Source organism: Diabrotica virgifera, chromosome 1 (assembly GCF_917563875.1).
Source record: "Diabrotica virgifera virgifera chromosome 1, PGI_DIABVI_V3a".
Classification (NCBI taxonomy): Eukaryota; Metazoa; Arthropoda; class Insecta; order Coleoptera; family Chrysomelidae; genus Diabrotica; species Diabrotica virgifera.
Window position 1 is genome coordinate 176,323,679 of NC_065443.1, and position 22,811 is coordinate 176,346,489.

The 22,811-nt window shown below is 33.6% G+C and overlaps 1 protein-coding gene across 4 annotated transcripts in view; it reads left to right on the top strand.

Annotated features, from left to right (window-relative positions):
- Positions 1-22,811, top strand: part of LOC126878895 (conserved oligomeric Golgi complex subunit 4) — a 234,484-nt gene that overhangs the window by 95,215 nt on the left and 116,458 nt on the right. For all 4 annotated transcript variants that reach the window (XM_050641789.1, XM_050641792.1, XM_050641791.1 and 1 more), the window contains exon 5: positions 16,074-16,544. In XM_050641789.1, coding sequence (XP_050497746.1) covers positions 16,074-16,544 — 471 coding nt within the window. The remainder of the gene's footprint in view (positions 1-16,073; positions 16,545-22,811) is intronic.

Below are 22,811 nucleotides of genomic sequence, written 5' to 3' on the forward strand. Positions count from 1 at the left end.
ATAAGTCCTCAACTATATTAACACCCTAACGTAACAGAAATCCTATTTTTATCCCAAAATATAGCAATAAAATATTTATATTATTCCTTATTCTAATAGCTTGGTACATACCTATTTTATAAGCAAATTAAATCTTATTTACAAATTAAATATATTTTAGTCCTTTTTTCACACTAATTCAGTTCTTGTATGAATATAACCTATTCTTATGAACTTCCTTTACTTTTACCGGTTTTAACTCAATTTTGCAATTTACTTTACCTACTTCTGATATCCTATATGGACCGTTGTACAATGAATCGAATTTGATGTTCTCTTCGTTTTTAATTAAGACCAAGTCACCTACTTTGAATTTCTGAGGTGATGCTACGATTTGGCTCTACCCCTGCCTGTTTATTTTTTGTTGTATTAGAATTTTGCGGGCTCTGGTATGCGCAAACTGAAGTTTATACTTAAGCTCATTATAATATGCATCTATATTGTAGCATGGTGGGATGTTAGAGGTGAGGTTCTCAGGTATATTTGCTGGCCGCCCATATACTAATTCAAAAGGTGTATATCCGTGGTATGAATTGGGGGTGGTGTTGTAGCATTATGTGAACATTTTACACCACTCATCCCAGTCATCCTTACCTTCGTTGATGAAACACCTGACGTACTCGTTAAGTGTGCGATGTAGTTTTTCGCAGCTTCCTATCGATTGAGGGTGGTAAGCTACCGAGAAGTTATGTTGGATGTTGAGCATTTTCGTCAAACTCGACATTATTTCGTTTTTGTATTCCGTCCCTTGATCCGTCCTTATTTGTTTCATTAGCCCGTAAGTGGGTATGAAGTTTTCGAATATACCCCTAGCTATTGTATGTCCTCCTTGTCCTGCACCGGGATACTTACTGCGTATTTTGTCAATTCGCAGAGGATTGTTATGCAGTACCGATTTCCTTCTCTGCTCCGTGGGAATGGGCCTACCGTGTCAATATACACTATATCCCATGGTTTCTCGGAAGTGTCCGTTACTACGAATTCCTCTGTATGGCCTTTCTTTGGTTTGTTTATTTTGCATTTGTGGCAATTCTTGATATACAGTCTTACTTCGTTTTCCATATTTTTCCATTTAAAATTTGCTTTTAGTTTCTTTATTAGCCTATTATTCCCTACATGGCCTCCAAACATCGGGTGGTTATGATAGGTCTCTATTAATTGCTGCTTTTCTTTTTTCTCCGTTATTGTTTTAGGTACTTCGCAAATGCATATTTCTATATTTTTTAATACTTTATTTCCTTTCTCTATAAATTCTGTGATTGTGTAGTTTGTGAAAATAATGTCATTCGTATATATTTTTATCGTTTTAATTCCTCTAGCCTCCGCAAGCTGATTAAGCTTTCCCAACGTTTGACCTAAATCAAAGTTGGTAAAATTGTTAGGCAGTCTTTGGCAAACCCGTATCCTGTTTCTGATCCGTATGTTCATCTCGAGAGAAATACGGTTATCCACAAAAGACAGGATTGGTAGCTTGTGTGCTTTTAAGTTATTTAGTACCTTCCTTACAGCTTTTCCCTGACTGTGAGTGTCAGTCTTTGTTTGATTGGGGACGGGCTTTCCCCACTCTTCCTTAGTCCCTGCATTTTTTTTGCTTGGGCCCTTGTTATTGCCAAGATATGAGTATTATCAATATATAAGTCTTTTAGCTGATCCACGGATATTCTTGAAATACTATCCGCGTAGTTATTATTGCCTGTGATGTAGTGTATGTCAAAGTTGTATTCCTCCAAATCTAGCCTAATTCTTGTGAGTTTAGATGTAGGTTCTGTCAGATGGGTCAATGGTTTGTGATCTGTGTTAATAATAAATTTCGGTGCCCCATATAGATAGCATTTAAAATGATTTATGCCCCAATGTATAGCTAGAAGTTCTTTCATAATTATAGGCTTATTGATTTCACTTTTCTTGAAGGCACGTGATGCGTATGCTATTGGTAGATCTATACCATCATAGTTTTGACTCAGAATTGCTGAACATGCTGTATTAGATGCATCCGTTGTCAAAATAAATTGTTTGTTGAAGTCCGGATATTGAAGTATAGGAGGGTTTGTTAATGCCGTTTTTAGCTTCTGAAAAGAATTTTCGCACTCCGTCGATGATTCAAATTTCACTTTCTTCTTTGCTAATCTATTTAGCGGTATACAAATTTCTGCAAATTTCCTAATAAATCGTCTGTAATAATTGCAAAAAGCCACAAATCTTTTTGCTTCATCAGCGTTTTTAGGGGTAGGATAATTCTCAATTACCGAATATTTTGCTTTATCTGGTCGTACACCGTCTTGAGATAAGTCATGTCCTAAGTAAGTAACCTCTTTTCGGAAGAATTTGCATTTTTCTGGATTTAGTTTTAGGTTGAATTTCCGGCATGTTTCGAATACCTTTCTTAAGTTTGTTAAGTGATGATTTTCTGATATGCCTATTACAACTATATCGTCCATATATAGGAATGCTTTTTCGGGTGTCAATCCTGAGAATGCTATCGACATCATTCTTGAAAAGCTATTTGGGCTTATGTTTAACCCAAATGGTAATCTTGTGTACTGAAATGATCCTTTCTCTGTACTGAAGGAGGTGTATTTTCTTGAGGCTTTTTCTAGTGGGCTTTGGTGGAAATCCCACATTAGGTCTAGGACTGAAAACCACCTAGATCTTCCCAATTGATCTAGAATTGCATCTATGCGCAGTAACGGGAATTTATCTGTGACATAACTTCTTATTAAGTTGTCTAAAATCGATGCACAATCTCCACGCCTTGCTTCCATCTATTGATTTTTTAGGTACTAAGACTACTGGAAAATGTGTGTATTTTATTCGATATTTTTGTGTAGATTTCTACGAAGTTAGAGAGTGTTATGTCAAAGTTGTAAATATAATAGCTACTTTATTTTGTGAGACGGTTGGGATTGACCCTAACCTTATTTCCATTCAAAACCCCAACTGCGTTTCCTCGGGCGAATTTTCGCTTGTACTCTCGCTTTCGCAAGTTCTGATATTGGCATTATTTGCTCTGTTAAAATGACTTTTAGCCCAGAAACACATTTAGTAGTAGGATTAATTATTTTTGGCCCAGAGACAGGAACATTAGGTTTTAAATTTTTGGCCCAGAAACACATTTAGTATTAGGATTAATTATTTTTGGCCCAGAGACAGATTTAGTAGTAGGTTTTAAATTTTTGGCCCAGAAACAGATTTAGTATTAGGATTTAGGAGATTTTCATATATTTTTTTAACAGAATATAGTCTGTTTTTATCAACACTTTCTTTCGAATTTTTTTTCATTATTGAATGTTTAGTTTTTTAGATACCGATATAGCTATTTTCCTAACAAGTGCAGAAAGTCATACTTTTCCTCACGCGACTGCAGTTTGCCGAACGACGCGAAGCGGGAGTTCGGAAAGCAGTCGAATGCGGAAAAGAGACTTTCTGCAAGCGTTAGGAACAATATTTTTTCTACGAGTCTTTAAAAAATGACCAAATCTTAATCAATTAATTTCATTAATATGAAAATACATACACAAATTAATTCTTCGACAAGGTTGTCAAAACCAAACTTTCAGCATAATTGGTTAGCATGACGACGATCTTGGTTTCCATGACGACGATTCAAAACCACTGTTATTGTCTACTGATTTGACTTTCGAATATTATGTCAAAATTATTTTATTTCATCGAATTCTCTCGTTAATTTCATTAAAACATGAATACAATGAGATATATTCGAAATAAATTAGTAAATAATATCTAAATATTAGTTTATTGCATGTATTATAATTACTTAAAGGCCATAATAACATATCTAAATTAACACGCGTGCGGAAAAGTAAAACGCGTGCGGAAAAGTAACACGCGTGCGGAAAAGTAAAACTTTCTAAACTAAAACGCGTGGCGAAAGTAGACATTTTTGCACGCTCGTAGAAAAATAGGGTTTTCGATTTTAATTTTTTGTAAATATCGGTCGAATTTTAGTATAAACTTGATTTTTTAACGTTTTATTATTATGAAGTAATGAGATAACTGAGTTTTTTAAATATATTAGAAGCAAAGTTAATTAACAATATAAACAATAAAAAACCAACTCTTGTCAAGAAAAAAAAAGGTACAAAATGAACATCAGAAGATTTTAGCATGTCTATTTCGTGTTTTGAAACTAACCGACTCCCATCAAGACTGAGCAGTTCGGATCAGACAGGAATTTAGGGATGCAAGATGAAGATTTTTTTAAGCGCGCAACTATCCATTTTGTTTTTGAAGTTATACTTCTTTACGGGCGTAATGACGGTGAAATTTTATATGGGAAAACCTAGCGACCGGGCGCATGCGCATTATAACTTTGTTCTGATTGGATGTTCAAATGACATGACAAAAATTATCCAATATGGCAGCTGTGGCACAGCTGTGGGACTGTGTTTGGTTATAATGTATGCTTGTTGCGTTTTAAAATTTGTAGGAAGAGAAACAACAAACAAAAAGTTAGTTAATGGTTATACTGCCTTTTTAAATAGTTTTCATATTATATTTTTGGACTTATTTACATAGAAGAGATGATTGTTGCATGCCAATGTGAAAGCTCATCAAACTGTGCCTAGTATGAGTGCCGCAGATCTCGCTTATTCAAAGCTAAAGAATCTTTCACTGGTAAGTGTTTTATAAATAGTTGATCAAATTTTGTTATGATATTTGAACATAGCCACTTTGCACGACGCAAGTGATTGCGAAATGTATTAGTCGTTATACGGGCTCCGATACCTACCTTGAACCTACCAAAATACATAAGTAGTATGTAATACTTTTTTTTACATAATTTGATTACCATCAAAATTTATATCAATATTCACCTAATATATTGTCTTCTTACCCTATGTTTTGTTGTATTTTTTCAATTCTAAATCATTTCAATTCAAAATCAAAATAATTTGATTTACATAAGTTAAAAATGTCAAAAGGTTAATCTGTTTAGTTAGACGATCTTCGCACATAATGACAAGCTGCCTCTGTGGTGCAGTTTTAATGCGGGTGAATCCCAATACAACGCAAATACCAGCCGCGTGGTAAGTTGGTTCGAATCCCAATAGAAACTTTTATTTTTTTATTTTTTTTTATACATTTTATGATTGTAAGTATATTTATTATATAATTTTATTTTCAGAAAATACGTATTTAGTTAAAAATTTTTCCGACAATTAATGTTCACAAATCATTTGTGGCATTTTTAATGTGTTTGTGTGTGTTTTATTTTTTTATTATTTTAATTTTTGGCACTGTTTTAATAAAAATGTTTGAGAAGTATTAAGTATAAATTAATTTAATATTTAAATAAAATATAAATAAAAAGTATATTAATTTCGTTTATAATCATATAATCATATAATAGAAGTATAACTTCTTACGTGCGTACAAAGTACACACACATTCTTTTTTTTTTTTTTTTTTTTTGGAACACACCTTCTCACGACTAAGGACGTGTAAAAGGACCGGAAGCAAATTTAAGGATTTAAAGCTGCGGGAAAACTACCCACCGAGTAGGTATGGGTTAGAGAAGAAAAATATGAAGTAAATATGAGTTTAATGAAGAATTATGAAAAATAATATGAATATATATGAAGAAAGATATTATATGATATATAAAGTAAATGATAATTAAGAAATAAGAAGAATAAGAAATATGTTTAATAGTACTCTATGAAGAATGTACTAAGTATAAAGAAAATGAAAATATGTATTAGTAAAGTACCGGACAAGAAGAAGAGGAAGAAAAAGGAGAAATTTTTAATAGAAGAATATGTCAGGAGGTCAGAAAATCAAAATAACTGTTTTAAAAGGGAAGAAGTATAAGTAAAAAGTAAGTTCAAATGAAAGAGTTAAAGTTATAATTTTTTTTTTAAATCTGAAAAAGGTAAAATATAGATTACAATTTCTGAGTGTAAAATTTCGCGAGATATAAAGAAAAGGAATAAATAAGAATAGACGATGTTTGATGACAATTTTTATAGTGTAATAAGTTGTATATTTCGTATTTGTATTGTGTATTGTTATATTGTGTTTGTATTTTGTATTTGTATAAATTTGAATAAATCGTTAAAACATAGTAATCAGTTGGTGACGTCGTCTAGAAAAAATTTCTTCTTTGTCGGAAGGGCAGAGGAAATAATGTGCATCTCTCAGAAAATTGTTCTTGTAAGGATGAGGATGTACAGGAATTATACTAGCATTCCAAAATAAGAGCCATTCATATCCATTTAATTTTTAAAGGTCTAAAAACAAACATTAATATTTGTTGTAAAATAACTAGGTGACACAGATTTCCCAATATAATGCACTTGTTTCGAGAACGCTTTTGTCAGCTATTTTGATATCAATATTTCATGGTCGAATCGTGTCAGCAATCATAATAAAAACAATCACAAGTTTATTTATAGATACGGAGAAAGTATTACAGATTCATTCGTTAATCAATCTTTATTCATTCAATATTGAGACATCAAGTTAGTGAGAAGATAGACGTTGCACACCAACTCGTTACTGATATATTTAGTAGTGAACAAATAAATATAGTTTGAGCAAATAGTGTCTTCAAGGTAATCAACCCCATCACCAGGGTAGTCCACTCATTTTATTTCTTTATAGCTCTATAGATTTTTTGATATTTTTTCATTTTTTCCAAGATTGATTTACTATATTCTAATTTGAGTTATTATTATCTATTAACGTTGTTATTCATAATCCTCGACACCAGATACTCTAGAGGTCTTCATTTAAGTTATATTCTTATTGCAACACCAACAACCCCAGAGAAATCCGATTGCATCAATTTAGTGCCGAAAACTCTCGAACTCTAGAAGATGACGTGTCTTACGTACAAGATGCTCCGTGGGTCGGATCTGGTGGCGTATTTGTGCTCAGCTACCTCAAAAACCCATAAGTCATCGATTTGCATGAATTTAGTACCGAAAACTCTCGAAACTCCAGAGTGCTCCGTGGGTCGGATCTGATGCCGTATTCGCGTTCAGCAGCCATAACAACCTACGAGTAATCCGTTTGCATTAATTTAGTACTGAAAACTCTCGAAACTCTAGAAGATGACGTGCCTTAGGCACCAGGTGCTCTGATTACGTATTACTGCTCAGCAACCCGAAAATCCCATGAGTAATCTGTTTGCATCGATTTAATGGCGAAACTCCAGAAAATGGCTTGCCTTAATAGTGATCCTGGGCACCAAGTAATTCGGAGGTCAGTTCTGATGGCATATTCTTGTTTAACAACCCCAAAAACCCATGAGTAATTCGTTTGCATCAATTTAATATCAAAAACACTCAAAACTCCAGAAGATGACGTGCCTTAGTGGTGACCCTGGGCACCAGGTACTCCGGAGATTATTTCTGATGGCATATTCATGTTTAGCGATGCCAATAACCCATGAGTAAACCGTTTGCATCAATTTCTTGCCGAAAACCTTCGAAACTACAGAAGACGACATCCCTTGCAGAGACCCTGGGCACCAGGTGATCTGAGTGTCGGTTATGATATCGTATTTGTATTCAGTTGCCCCAAAAAAAAACCAATAACAAGATTAGGCCCTTAGTATACCGATTTTGACATGTTTATACACCTTTGGATATATTTTATACACTTTTAAAGTGCATTTATGCGTTTCCACCCATTTTTATATAGTAAACTATTTCCTGGCGTCATCCTGAACATAATGCAAAAAGTTGCAAGTCACTAGGTGCTGTATTTAAAAATCGATTTATTCGGGTGTTTTTAGTGCTAAATATCCTTGTCTTCTGATCCACAAAATGAAATATCTGTGAAGATATTTCGGTGCTCCCTCCAGTTTTAAAACATAATTGCCCGCATGCGGACTGAAAGTCTCCACGTACAAAACGCCTGTTGTTTTGTCCCATATTTCCTCACAGTTTAATCGGATAGATTTGAGAACTCCTGCTAGATATAATAACCCAATCAAAGCCTTGATTTGTATTAAATATGTGTGTTTGGCATCTCCCCCACGTTGATGGTGTTCCCGGTTTACTTGAATGTTAGCCCAGTAAAATACCGTTTTGGAGTGTAATTTTCAGAGTCAACTCCGAATTGCATGAAAATTTGGATTCAGGTTCTACTTACCTTCCACTTCAAAGTTGAATTTGTGCTGTTGATTGCTTTTACTTGGGGGGTGACGGTCACCCCTACTCGGGGGTGAAAAATCGCGCGTTTAAATAAAGTCCAGAAATGGATAAATTCATTAATTCTAAGCAACTTTCGTTCTATAAAATTTTTTATGTAAGTCCATACCTTTCATATTATTTGCGATTGAAAATGTTTATTTTTCGACAAAAAAAATACGTTTTCAGGCGGTTTTTCGCAAATAACTCAAAAAGTAAGTATATTATAGAAAATATTCTTAGCAAAAATGTAGCTTAAAAAAAATGGTGTATTAATGAAGTCTACAAATCCAGTAAAAGCAAAGTTGTAGCTCATGAAAAATACGTTCTTATTAGTCAAATTCCAAATCGAATATTTCAACGTGAAAGAACCAAAAAATTAAGCAAGTTTCCATATAACAATAACCATATAGTAAAACTATGTGACGTCACGGGTCGTTCGAACTATTTCAATATCGCAGAAGATGTTAAATTTGTATCTATAAGTTATTATGAGTTTTTGAAGCGTGAAATTTTGGAAATCTCATTTTTAAACAAAACTGAACATTATTATGTAATAAAAAAATGTGCAAGTTCCCTATTATACCAAAACTGTAACAATACCGTACTTTTCACATATCCAAATAGTCGTTTTGGTTGATATATAAAAAATGCTTTCTTCCTGGTTAGAAGATGTGAGCAAACTGAATCGACTAGTGTGCGGAGAGCAATCGCTTGTGCCGCAGGGTTCGTACAAGACTAGCAAGACGCGAACGTCGAGACGTGTCTTCGATCAACCCATGTGCGGACGGCCTTTTTGTTTCTTTCTAAGGTCTGTTCATGCTCCATTCTCATTAATTATCTCATATACACCTTCTATTCTATATAGTTCCTGGTAGCCTGCGGGGTTCTTAGGAATTAGTCGAATAAGTCTGAGTTTTTTTTTAACGATATACACTCCCTGGACTGAGAGATATTTGTACACTTCCATCACCCTTACTGTGGTTTTTTCTTGCAATTTACATGAATTCCAACAAATACCAACTATTGAAATAAATTCAATAGCTAAGAAATTTAAATCGACGCAAAATGCGTTTTCAAATCCTAGGTATGAAAAAACACAAAATGATGTATTATCGATTCTCATAGTTATTGATCTTATGTGTACTGTTGTTTGCCTACTCCCATCATAGACAAACACCACCTTACTGCATTTTAATACAGCTCCTCTATGTCAATAACTTTAACATCAAGGAACATCACAGTCGAGTGATGTTCGTTACTGTTTTCAATTTTAACAGGCTTCATACCAGTGACCACATAACTAATAAGTAAATATTTCAACTTCCTGTTGCACTGTCATTTCTGTCATGTTATCATTCAGGATTTCCGTTACATATTATCAGTAGCCAGTTGCCACCAACGAACTGTCAATACTGATGGAATGGACATGAAGCGAATTTAATGCGGCCAGGAGATAGCGTAGTCAGCGAAGGATGGAAGATAATCGTCATCTTTCGTAAACAAAAAAAATTGATAGTGGTAGTCAGGGTTGCCAGATTGGGGTATTTTCCCACAATTTTGAAGTAATTTGAAAGTGTCTAGGGGAATTTTTCTAAGCAGAAATGGTTGAGGGATTTTTTGGGGGGGGGGGGACAATTATGGAAGATTTTAAGAAGTCATGGTAAATTAAAGTTGGGAATATACATAGAGCTATATATTATACTCTCATATGATAGAAGACGATAGGACCTATGAATTATTTCCAGGGCCCTCTGTTGATATGTAGTATAATTTTGGTTTACTGTTCTCTACATTTGACTGCTAATTTATTAAAATGCGTAAACAATTTAGATTTGGGGGATTTGAGCTTCAATTTAAGGGAATTTCAGTTTTTAAGTGGGGATTTATAAAATCACATCTGGCAACTCTGGCGCTAGTTGTAGCAAGTTTTCCCTGGCATTCTCTGTCTCTCTCAAGGACCTCTCGTATGTTGGCCGCAATCTCGCTTCACTGTTTGAATGGGACGGGGCCATTCCATCAGTATTGACAGTTCTTGGTTGCCACCAACCATTCAACATGTGAACATCTCGATTTGGGGTCAGATGGTGTCCTGCGCATAATACATGCATTATTTTGTGCATCCATGTGTAATTTCACAATTGAGGAGCTTGCGTTCAAAAGGGGCTATATCCATTTTTTCCAAAATTATGCTTTTTTGTGATTTTCGGCTAAGTTTTACAAGATCTATCAACTGGCACGTTCATTAGCGTTCAAAACGAGCTATTTATATTTTAAAATCGCATATAAAGTCGGCATTTTGCATCAAAAGTGGCTATATCCTACTTTTGCGATCAAAAGTGGCTATATCCAATAATTCGTTATATTCAAAAATACGGAAAAATAGTGGTGCATCTGACAATACTGTAACGATACACTTGGCGAACTCGCGACCGCCTCGCGTTGACCGTTAACTAAAGAGTGGTAGGGGTTGAAGGCGTTCGTTGAGTGACGATCATCAGTGATCAGTAGTTATTCGCCAACTCTTGTGGGAGTAGTGTTGGTTTGCTTCCGGAAATATTGACGATTGACGACTATCCACGTGCAATATGGATGAAGAAATGATCACCGTAGAGCAGGGCATTCAAAACCAACAAAAGATTGAAGTAAATACACACATATATTATCGGTTTGCATCTGGAAATAAATCGCGTCAGATGATGCTAAAAAAAGGAAAAGACGATGGGAACCTGGTTCTAAACATTATAGAGCCCAGAAACTCGTTACCAGATAAGAAGAAACCCAGTCTTACGAAGCTTCTGAAAGAGCTGTTTGGTGAAAATTGGATGTTGCGAGCAGATCTAAAATGGTATAAGGATTTACTTGTTTCCGCTAATGCAGACACGGAATCTACTGACAAAAAATAAAAATCAAATTGCATCAAACTACTTTCCTAAAACACTACAAATAAACCTTATTAGTGGAGTCAATGAAGGTTTTCACCTCCGATTTCGTTGAACCTCCATCGATTTTCATGAAAATTGGTAAGTATGTAGAGGATACCTCAAGAAACAAAGGTGATATGGTGCCAACTTGCGCTTTTACCCTGGGGGGGGGCATGCTACCCCTTCTCGGGGGTGGAAATTATTTTATTAAAAATAATACCACTAATCGATAGAGGGACAAATTATAAGTAAAATTTGTTATATAAAGTTATTTCAATAAATCAATAGTTTTTGAGTTATTAAAGATCAAAAGTTTTGATTTTTCCTGAAAAAAATCCATGTTTTAAAGTAGTTTTTCATAAATAACTCAAAAACCATAAGTTTCTTCAAAAAAGTTGTTATTACCAAAATCGAAGATAATATAAAAATAAATAAGCTCCTTATTCGAAAAATCCTTTATTACATATACAAAGTGAGTTATATGCAATTGAATGTATATTTTTTTCCGCGAGTACTCAAATCTTAGTATTCAAGCTTAAATAACAGGAAAATGATGCACTTTGTTAAATATAGATATTAAACATTTTAATAAAGTACTTAAAGGTAACTATCAAAAAGCTATATAAGAAGTCGATAGCATCAAAATTAAGCAAGTTATGATGGAAATAAGAGGACCCTTTCAGATTTTTTAGGGAAGAATGAAAAATGAAACATACGTCATTTCCACAAAAATTAAAATTTATAGTAACCCATTTAAAACTTTATTTATTTTAACATGAGTAATAACTTCAACAATTTTGACCGGTTTAGAATGCATATTTTTGAAAAAAAAATACGATTAAAAAAAATTAGAATTTTTCAAATTTTCGTGAATTTCATTTTCTTTTGATAATAACTCCAAAAATACTCGATATACTTAAAAAATGGTAGAGAACAAAATTTTAGTTTTAACTTTATTTAAGCTTTTTCTTTCTTTAATATTTTTTTACGACAAAAAATAACCGAGATAGAAACATTTAAAACCTAAATTTTACTGCGAGAACCATGTAACCGGGGCCCTTTCACCTTGTATTTAAAAAAAATAAAGGATTTAGAAAATTATGTTTAATACAGTGTTATAGAACTTTTACTTAGCTTTGTAATGGTTTTTGGATAAATCTCATATTTCAAAATTTAACGGAGTTATTTTAAAAAAACCAATAACATTTTCTTTGAAAAAATTTTATAGCGGAGATTTTGTATGTATACAGGTTGTGGGAAGTCCAATTAGTCGTTTGTTGTAGGAGATACGAAAAAAGTTTATTTAGGTGAGATTGGGGCATAGATAATATCAGAATTTAAATACATTTCCAAATATACAGGGCCACCCATATTGACAGGGTGAAACAAAATTATCTTTTGTTTAATGGAACACCCTGTATATTTTTACATTTTTGGATTCTCCTCTATGTTTTATTTCTTAAAATATCAGGTTTTGTGATGTTATACGAAGTAGTTTAAAATATAATTGCGTTTTTATTTTCAAATTTCATAGCAATATTCACCCCCTGTATAATTGTAGTGATTTGACATCAGAAAATCAATTTATGTTCAAGTGTTTTTTAATATAATCTATTATTGTTAAAAATTATTAATCTAGCAAAACGTTGAATTTTAGCTAATACAGGGTTGGTCGAAACTGAATGAGTGTTTTCTCAAAGTTTGAGAGTATGAGTTTTCTCAAACGGAGCAGCCTGTAATGCTTGTAATGAGCATTGTAATGAAATGCTATTGTATGACACTTTATTATTTCCCACCCTGCCAGTGAGAACTGAATTTATTTTTGAAATCCCTAACTTTATGTCTTTAATTATTTTAAATATTGTAAACGATTAAAAACAATCAAATTAAATTGAAATGAATAACCAGTGTATATCTTCCACATTTACTTCATATTTAACGTAGCCTGTACCGCAACGATATACCATGAATGTGAATTCATACTTGAGAAATGTCCTATATCCAGTCTCACAAAAAAAAGGGATTCCTCAAACATAATATATATGCAGACAAAATCAGCCAAAGTGATTTGCGATATCTAATTAAAGGCCCTACCAAGTTGGTTTTGTTGAATATAGCATGGAAGCACGACGATACTTTAGTGATAAGCATATTTTTCGTAGTAGCTATAGTATGTTGTTTTATATTATGTATTACCTATATTAAATTAGTTTTAGTATGTTTCGTTTATCTAAAAAAATGTAAAACAAACAAAAATTCTGTTTTTCTTGTAGTTTTGTTTTTTCGTATAGATATTGTTTTATATTGTATTAAATTGAATTTAGTTTTAGTATGTTCCGTTTGTTTGTAGAATTATATTTAATTAGATTTGCTTTAATTACTAAAATAAATAAATTTTCAATTATATTTTATGTATTTGTGGAAAAGGAAACCTAACATTAGCGGTCACATTTCTATAACGGCCAATTGTTTTCTATTTTTAGTGGCCGTTATTGTCAGGTTTTACTGTACCAATAATATTTTATTAAATTATGAAATATTATTTAAATAAAAAATTTATAAACTTGATAAAAGAAATAGGTCTGGATCCAGCGTATGAAAAAAAGTTGATTAATAGCAAGCTGAAAATTTGTTAATAGCTTAAAGGTGTCTAGTCGGACAAACTTTGATATATAGAAACACTGGAACAGGGGAAGTTTTAATTGTGGAACAGGTTAAAAATTTGGAACGGTCAGACCACGAAAACGGCACATGTATTTTGTCCGACAGAACAGACTTAAACTCTCCGAACAGAGATTAAACTCTCATGCAAAAATCAGACTGCTATTTATCACCAAATTGGCGTTTTAATGAGTGGAACATGTAGAATATGTCAAATGACAGGAATTATGACAGGTGATAAATAGCAGTACGATTTTTGCATGAAAGTTTAATCTCTGTTCGGAGAGCTTAAGTCTATTCTGTCGGACAAAATAAATATGCCGTTTTCGTGGTCTGACGGTTCCAAATTTTTAACCTGTTCCACAATTAAAACTGCCCCTGTTCCAGTGTTCCCATATATCAAAGTTTATCCACCTAGACACCCTTAAGCTATTAACAAATTTTCAGCTTACTACTAATCAACTTTTTTTTCATACGCGGGATCCAGGCCTAAAAGTTTGCTTAGAATTTACTCCTCTATCTAATTATGGGGTTATTTTTAATAAAATATTGTTCACCCATAAGAAGGGGTAACATCCACCCCCAGGATAAAAGCGCAAGTTGGTACCACATCATTTTTGTTTCTTGAGGTATCCTCTAACTACTTACCAATTTTCATGAAAATTGATGGAGGTTCAACGAAATCAGGGGTGAAAACCTTCAGTGACTGCCTTTTTGGAAATATAAAAGATTAATTTTTTTCGTGATTGTCTATTTGCTAATTTTCTGATTTTTGGTTGCTATAAGGTTTAAAAAATTAATAAAAATTATAAATCATGCACATAAATGTAAAAAAATATTTATTTTACTTAATTAAACGAGATTGCTTGAGCCAGAATGCTGAAATCTGCATTTTTATCATTAAAAAAAAAGGTGGATTTCACCCCTAAAATGCAGAAAGCGCAACTTGGTGCCATATCACTTTTGTTTTTTGAAGTATCCTCTAACTAATCAACAATTTTCATGAAAATCGATGAAGGTTCAAAGAAATCGTGGGTGAAAACATTCAGTGACTACACTTTCAGAAATATAGAAGAATAAGGTTTTCGTGATTTTCGACTTGTTAATTTTCGGATTTTTGGTTGCTATAAGGTTTGAAAAATTAAAAAAAAATGTAGGTAATTCATGCACATAAATATAAAAAAAAATTATTTTTCTTAATTAAACAAGATTACTTGCGCCATAATGCGGAAATCTGCATTTTTTACAATTTAAAAAGTAGGGGTGTATTACAACCCTAAAATTCAAAAGCGAAAGTTGATGCTATATATCTTTTATTGCTTGAGGTATCCTCTAACTATTTACCGATTTTCATGAAAATCGATGAAGGTTCAACAAAATAGGAAGTGAAAACTTACAGTGACTGCACTTTCAGAAATCTAAAAAATATTTTTTAAAAAAGGGGTGTATTTCACCCCTAAAATGCAAAAAGCGCAAGTTGGCACTATGTCACCTTTGTTCCTTGAGGTATCCTTTAACCACTCACCAATTTTTATGAAAATCGATGGAGGTTCAACGAAATCTGAGGTAATAACTCATATCCACCTTCATTGACTCCACTATATCTTGTTATCCCCAAGTACTAAGGCCAACCGATAAGAAGTTTTTTTCGTTTCCTGGACATTTTTTCCAAATGGATATAGCCCCTTTTGAACGTAAGCTCCTCAATTATTATAGTCAATGTTTCCATGACTGATCAAGTTTAAAGGGTTTTTACCATAATATTTTTGTATTTTGGTGGTTAGCATGTCAGCATCTTGTGAGTATAACCTTAAACTTTTTTAAACCGTAGTCAAAATTTAAAAAAAATTGTTTTAACTTATCAGGTTATACTTATTTTAGATCAGCACTGATGATGATCTGTTATCAGATTGAAAACTAGTTCTGCTTATGATGTAGCCCTTTTTAGGGAATTTTATTAAATATACCTTTTATAAAGGATTTTACTTGTTTTTTTATAAACTTTCATTATGTAATTATAATCAGAGAGACGTAGAATATCATGGCTGCGCAACCTGAGGGAATGATACGGATGTACATAAAATGTAAACTTTTCAGAGCAGCCGTCTCTAAGTCCGAATAGCTATGATGATTGCCGACCTCCGTTGCGGAGTTGGCACTTGAAGAAGAATTATAATTATATAATATTTTGTAAATATTCTTCTTGAGATTAAAGGATTTTACTGATGATCTATTCTCAAACATTTCATATCTATGTTATCCAGATACTACATATCTTTGTTTTTTGTAGAACGATGCAGAAGTTGGTATCCCCAATCAAGAAGATCGAGACAAAGTTCTTCAGACTTTGGAAAACTTAATAAAGAACAGTGGTCTAACTCAGTCTAAACATGATCTTTTAAGCCATTACTTGAGGTTAGAACAATACTATATGGATGAATCTCTGGCAAAGGCAGTAACAATGGATAATCTAGAACCAGGACAGCAGACTTCTAGTATGGTAGACGATGCATTCTTTATTATAAGAAAATGCATAAGAAGATCCATATCTACAGGTTCACTAGATGGCATATGCGTCATTATTAACAATGCCTGTAGAACTCTTGAAAGCGATTATGGTGAAATTTTAAGAAGCAGATTGAGGCAAGGGTATCCTTCGGGATATTTAGATCTGACACAAGCGTATAACGTGCTGCAAACTTCGATACAACAAGGAAGACTGCAGTCTGGAGATACTGAACAATCTAGGCTGGCATTTCTGGTAAGATTACCTTTATTGTGACCGAAATATATACAGGGTGTTTTTAAATAAATATGACAAACTTTAAGGGGTAATTCTGCATGGAAAAATAATGACATTTTGTTTTATAAACGTATGTCCGCATGTCGGATTGAAAAATAAACCCCTAGTATTAAATGGCGGTGCCTACATTCGATCCGTTTTTCTCCGATCTGATCAGACCAGATCAAATCAGACGTCGGATTAAAAAATAAACTCATGGTATTAAATGACGGCACCTACATTGGATCCGTCTATCACCGATCCGATCCAATATCGGCCGACGTCGGGATTAGCTTCTCCTATTCAGATCGAGAAGTGTTTGGTTTCATTCCGGTTTTTGCATATAAGTAATTTAATTTGTTGTTTTAACTATTTCATGAAATAAATCAACAATAAATATCTTCCAAATCTTAATATTTAATTTTGTAATATGTGTCTCTACAAGATAGATATTTTATAATGTTGTCTTGAATATAAGGGTTACAAAACCTCTTTATTTATAGGTATAAAATTTAATACCTCTAGCACAGTAAATTTTAATACCACTAGCACTGTCCCTCTAGGTAAATAGTTTTATTGGGATGGTCAATTTCACTTTGGTTATAAAATTCTAACGGGTACTACGTGTTTTTGAAATTGCCAAAATAATCTTGGATAAAACCTTTCAAAGAGAAGTTTATTACTGCTCAATTTGTGATAAAACCGGAAGTATAATTATTATACTACCTATATTATGTGTTACTGTATCTTTTTATATGAGAATATTTTTTAATACGTGCGAACACAAGGCTAGTTTGTAATAAATCAATGTATTTTTTCTTTTCTCGTGAATTATTTTAGGGTCTAATGCCGAAAAAGGGTGTCGATGCCGCCTGTTCATCGCCGGCCGATTCATCGCCAGTCAGTTAATCGCTAACTGATATATTTCCGATTTTTCTACCAATTTTCGACAGTTACATTTATTATTTATTTTTAGTATTAATTAGGAATTCTAGGAAATGCGAGATATGACTATTCCCGTTGCCATACTTAATCTTTTAATAGACTTAGACTTTTCCAGACTTAGACTTAGACCATTAATAGACTTTTAAACTTTTATAATATAAAATATAATTTAACACTACAAATTTAATATTATTTAGTATCAAATTTAGGGGAAGTAGAAATAGAACAGTAAATTAATATAATAATTTTTATCTTTTTATTTGTCATAAGTTTTGAACTGAATTTAACGTCGTGTCGTGTCATCTCCCATAATACAAAATCATCTGACTAACTGGCGATGAAACGGACGGCGATGAAATGGACTGGCGATGAACCGGCGGCATCGAAACGGCGGCGATGAACCGGCGGCGATGAAACGTCCCATTCTCATTATTTTACATTCTTGTGACGAAAAAATAGGATCTTAAATTTATCAGGATAGTTACGTAGATTTTTGTTTATATTAAATTCTCCTGAAGATCTGTCTTTATTAAATATATGCATCCATCTACGTTTTTTTCTACGTCTTTTAAGAACGTTGTTTTCCAACAATAGCCAACACATTAACACATCTTCATCGGAACTCATTGTCGGTGGTCCGTGGTCGGAAGTTAACGGAACCAATGTAGGCACCCTCGCCGGAAAATCGGTCTATATCGGATCGGATCGGAGAAATACGGATCCAATGTCGGTGCGGTCTTGAGCGAAATTCATATTTTTGACATACCTGGTAAAAAATAGATACAATTTGATATCAAATGATCGAATTTTAGATTTTAGACCATGCAGAACTTTTTATGAAGAAAAACTTTTTTCGTAAAATTAAAAATAAAAAAGTTTCACATAATAAATATACAGTGCGTCCATAAAGTAACGCATAAATTCATTATTAGCTAAATAAACAACATTATAAGAAATTCCCGAAACAGGTCAATGTTTATTTTTAAATTACGATTTTTTGACATATATATCATACTAGTGACGTCATCCATCTGGGCGTGATGACGTAATCGATGATTTTTTTAAATAAGAATAGGGGTCATGTGATAGGTCATTTCAAAGGGTATTCAATTCTCTATTTAGTAATATAAACATTAACATAATTATTTATACAGAGTGTCCAAAAAAACTTTTTTAATTAAATTAATTAAGACAAAAAGAAGAATGTATTGTAAGTCAAAATAGGTTTTACTTTTGACAAAAAACAGGAAAAACATGTTTATTTGGCAAATCAATATTGTTTTTCGCTTAAATTCAACGTTAAAGCTGCCAGCCACCTGTTTGAACATTTCATTTAAGCGAAAATCAATGTTTATTTTTCAAATAATTTTTTTTTCTATTTTCTGACAGTAGTAAAATGTATTTAGAATTAAATAAATATAATATACATTCTTCTTTTTGTGTCAATTTATTTAAAAAAAAAATTTTTTACACTCTGTATAAATAATTATGTTAATGTTTATATTACTGAATAGATAATTGAATACCCTTTCAAATGAGCTATCACATGACCCCTATTCTTATTTAAAAAATCATCGATTACGTCATCACGCCCAGATGGATGACGTCACTAGTATGATACATATGTCAAAAAATCGTAACTTAAAATAAAGATCGACCTGTTTCTGGAATTTTTTATAATGTTGTCTATTTAGCTAATAATGAATTTATGCGTTACTTTATGGACGCACTGTATGTGTCCAACTTAAGTAGACACGCTGTATATAATAACATAAATATAATACATATCATTGGATAAACAGCTCAAATAAAAAAGAAACAATTAATTGGACTTCCTAAGTCCTAGGTTTTCACCCAAAGTAATCGAAAGTAGAACTGGAAGTCGATATTTGAACTCTTCGTGTATATGGTCCGAGAGCAGTTAGACATTTTTGAGTAGCTATTTTAGGCAATCTGAAAATTTTTCAGGTAACTCTTCCATGACAGCCTAATACAAAAATGCCGGTCTGGCTGAAAGGTATTATTTTCCCCAAAAATCCCCCCCAAAGTTAAAAAAAGGGTAAAACTTGTTATTACAAAAAATATCTTTCAGATGACTTTAAAGTAAATTTAAATATTCAGATATAAAGAAATTAAACAAACCAGGCAATTTTGGAGTGATTTTAACTCTGCAAGATGCTTGCATAGTGCCCCAGGAGTATTTTCAGGGGGTGCATCTGAATTGCAGGGGATTGCATCTATATCTATACATACTATTAAGTATAAAATATACACAGCACGGACTGAAACTCGCAGCAGAGAAGACCGAAGCCATCATTCTGAAGGGGAAAAGGAACAGGCAAAGTGTGGAACTACAATGTGCAGGGGCGTGTCTAATACCCAAGAAACACGTAAAGTACCTGGGTGTGACGTTGCACTAGAATGGAAAGTGGGGGGAGCACGTGCGGGTGGTGACCCGGAGGGCTGCAAACAGTGCGGCTGCGTTGGGGAGGGTGATGCCCAACATTGGAGGACCCAATCCGAAAGGAGGAGGGCCTTGCACGGTTTTGTAATTTTCCTCTACGCGGCACCGGTCTGGAGTGAGGCGGTAGAGATACAGGCCTACAGGGGCTCATTGCACGACTGGATAGAACAAGTTTGCTGCGAGTGGCATGCGCTTATAGGACTATCTGCCACGGTCTTATGGGCCATCACTGGATGTGTTCCGCTGCATGTGTTGATAGTAGAAAGAAGAGACCTATATGAGAGAAGAGACCTTGAGCTCACTATGGCTGAGAGAAGACAGGAAAGAGAAAGGTCAATTGAAAGATGGCAGGAAGAATGGAACAACACGGAGCATGTGGCACAGTGGACAAAGATGCTGCTCCCTAACTTGAAAGATTGGATGGACTGTGGTCACAGACGACTGGATTATTTCCTGACGCAGGTGCTCACAGGACACGGGTGTTTTAGAGCCTACCTCTCTAGGTTTGGAAAGGCTGACACTGATGAATGTCTATACTGCGGACACCCGGACACCGTTACACATACGATGTTAGAATGCAACAGATGGATAATAGAGAGGAACAGAATGGAAAGAGAGACAGGTGTGAATTTTGTGACATTGCGAGAAATGATTGAGATAATGACTGAAAATAAATCTGGTTGGACTAGTATACACAACTATATCCGTGTAGTGATCAAGAAGAAAGAAGAGGAGGAAAAACAGCTGTACCAACGATAGGGGTGAGAGGGAAATATATTGTAAGTAGAAGGTAGAGGGAATAAGTTTTGATGTAAATAGGTGAGTTAGATTGTATGAGACAGACTGTGGTAAAAAAGCTCCAATAAAAAAAACCGTACAAGCAAAAACCCAATTTTGGGACCAAAAAAAGGGGAAACGGGGAAAAGGAAGGGCAACCTTGCTTACAGTCTGTGGATAACTGAAGGTAAAGTGCTTCGGAAGCGATGTCGACCTTGCAGCGGCCATTCCGCTTTCGGACAGCTAGATGACAGAGGAGGGTCTGGTTTAGCAGGTAGGCATTCGGCGTAGCCTCGGCGACGAGAGATAGCCTCGGCGACGAGAGAGCGTTTTTAAAGTACCTCGGGAACTATCGCGGGGGCTACGCAGAATGAATCCTGCACTAAGGTCAGTCAGGCGGCGTTCTGGACTGAGATGTCTTTTGAAGATTCCAGACCCCTCCCCCTCTTTAAAGACGAAAAAAAAAGTATAAAATATACAACTATACATGTATAGCTATGTACTTTATTTACGGACAGGGGGATGCAATAGTTATTTTGACAGGGTATTTTTTAATATTCAAAATAAAAATTCTAAAAAAGACAGGTTTTTTTTGTTGAGATTTTCTGTCTGCCAGGTGATCAAAAAAATTACACGTGCAAATGAAGAAAAATTACACCTGCAGGTAAGCTGCAGTGTGAGAAAGAACGTATTATCGATAGCTGTTTGCAACCTCGTTCGCAGCGATTCCATTCGCTCGGGCAAAATCACGTCATCTGAAGATGCCCTTGTTGTAGTGCGTCAAAATGTTAATGAGTAATTTTTATATATTTTAGATTTCTCAGGTATCTTTTTATTAATTAAAATAAATAATAATACATACTATAATACATACTATAAAATAAATTTTGAGAATATGATAAAATATTTTATTATTATACATAAATAAGTATAAAAGTATAAAAATCTGTATGAATTAAATTAATTTTATGTCCGAATCTTGTACTTCTTCAAACTCTTCATCTGAGTTTTCTTCTTCTTCGTCGGACTCCCCCCGAGAGTCGGAGTCATCTATACTCTATATGATCTGTAAATAGTTATTATGTTTTTATTGAATTAATTAAACATTAATTAACCAATAATTAATTAAGTATTCTCGTGTCATTTTTTATGGAGTCAAAACATGGATAATCACGAGCGCAACTGAAAAAAGTCTTACCATTTTGGAGAAGGTATCAACGAATGTAAAAAATATCATGGAATAACACGTAACACACACGGAAACATTAAAGAAGATGGAAAAAGAAAAAAAATACTCAATACTATGAAGGAAAAAATGAGCTACTTTGATCACATACTAAGAAATGAAAAACATTAGTTGATGCGATTAGTTATACAAGGAAAAGTAGAAGAAAAAAGAGAACCGAGAAGACGACGCATATCCTGGTTGAAAATTTTAAAGTAGTGGAGTGTAAAAACAAAAATAGAACTCTTCAGTAGCGTTGCAGGCAGAATAAAGCGGGCCGTGATGATCGCCATTGTCCTGAAAGAAAATGCGTATTTTAGCCCAGATGAAGAGTTTGAAGAAGTACAAAATTCGGACACAGAATTAATTTAATTTATATTTTTATACTTTTACACCTTTATATTTACAATAATAAATTTATCTTTTTCTTTCATTTTTGCAAAATTGATTTTCTAGTTCGTATTATCTTTTTTTAATTAATAAAAAGATATCCGAGAGATCTAAAATATATAATAATTACTCCAACATTTTGAGGCACAACAACATTGGTATCGTTAGGTCACGTGATTTTGCCCGAGCAAATGGTTGCGAAAGAGGACGCAAACAGCTATCGCTCTTTATCACACCGCAGCTTACCTATAGCGCTTTTCATTCACATGCACGTGTAATTTTTTTGAATACCTGACAGATAGAAAATCTCTGAGAAACCTGTCTTTTTTAGAATATTTATTTTTATTATTAAAAATACCCTGTCAAAATAGCAATTGCACCCCCCTGTCCGGAAAAAAAGTACATAGCTATACATTTTTTTTTTAATTAATTTGATGGCTTTGGT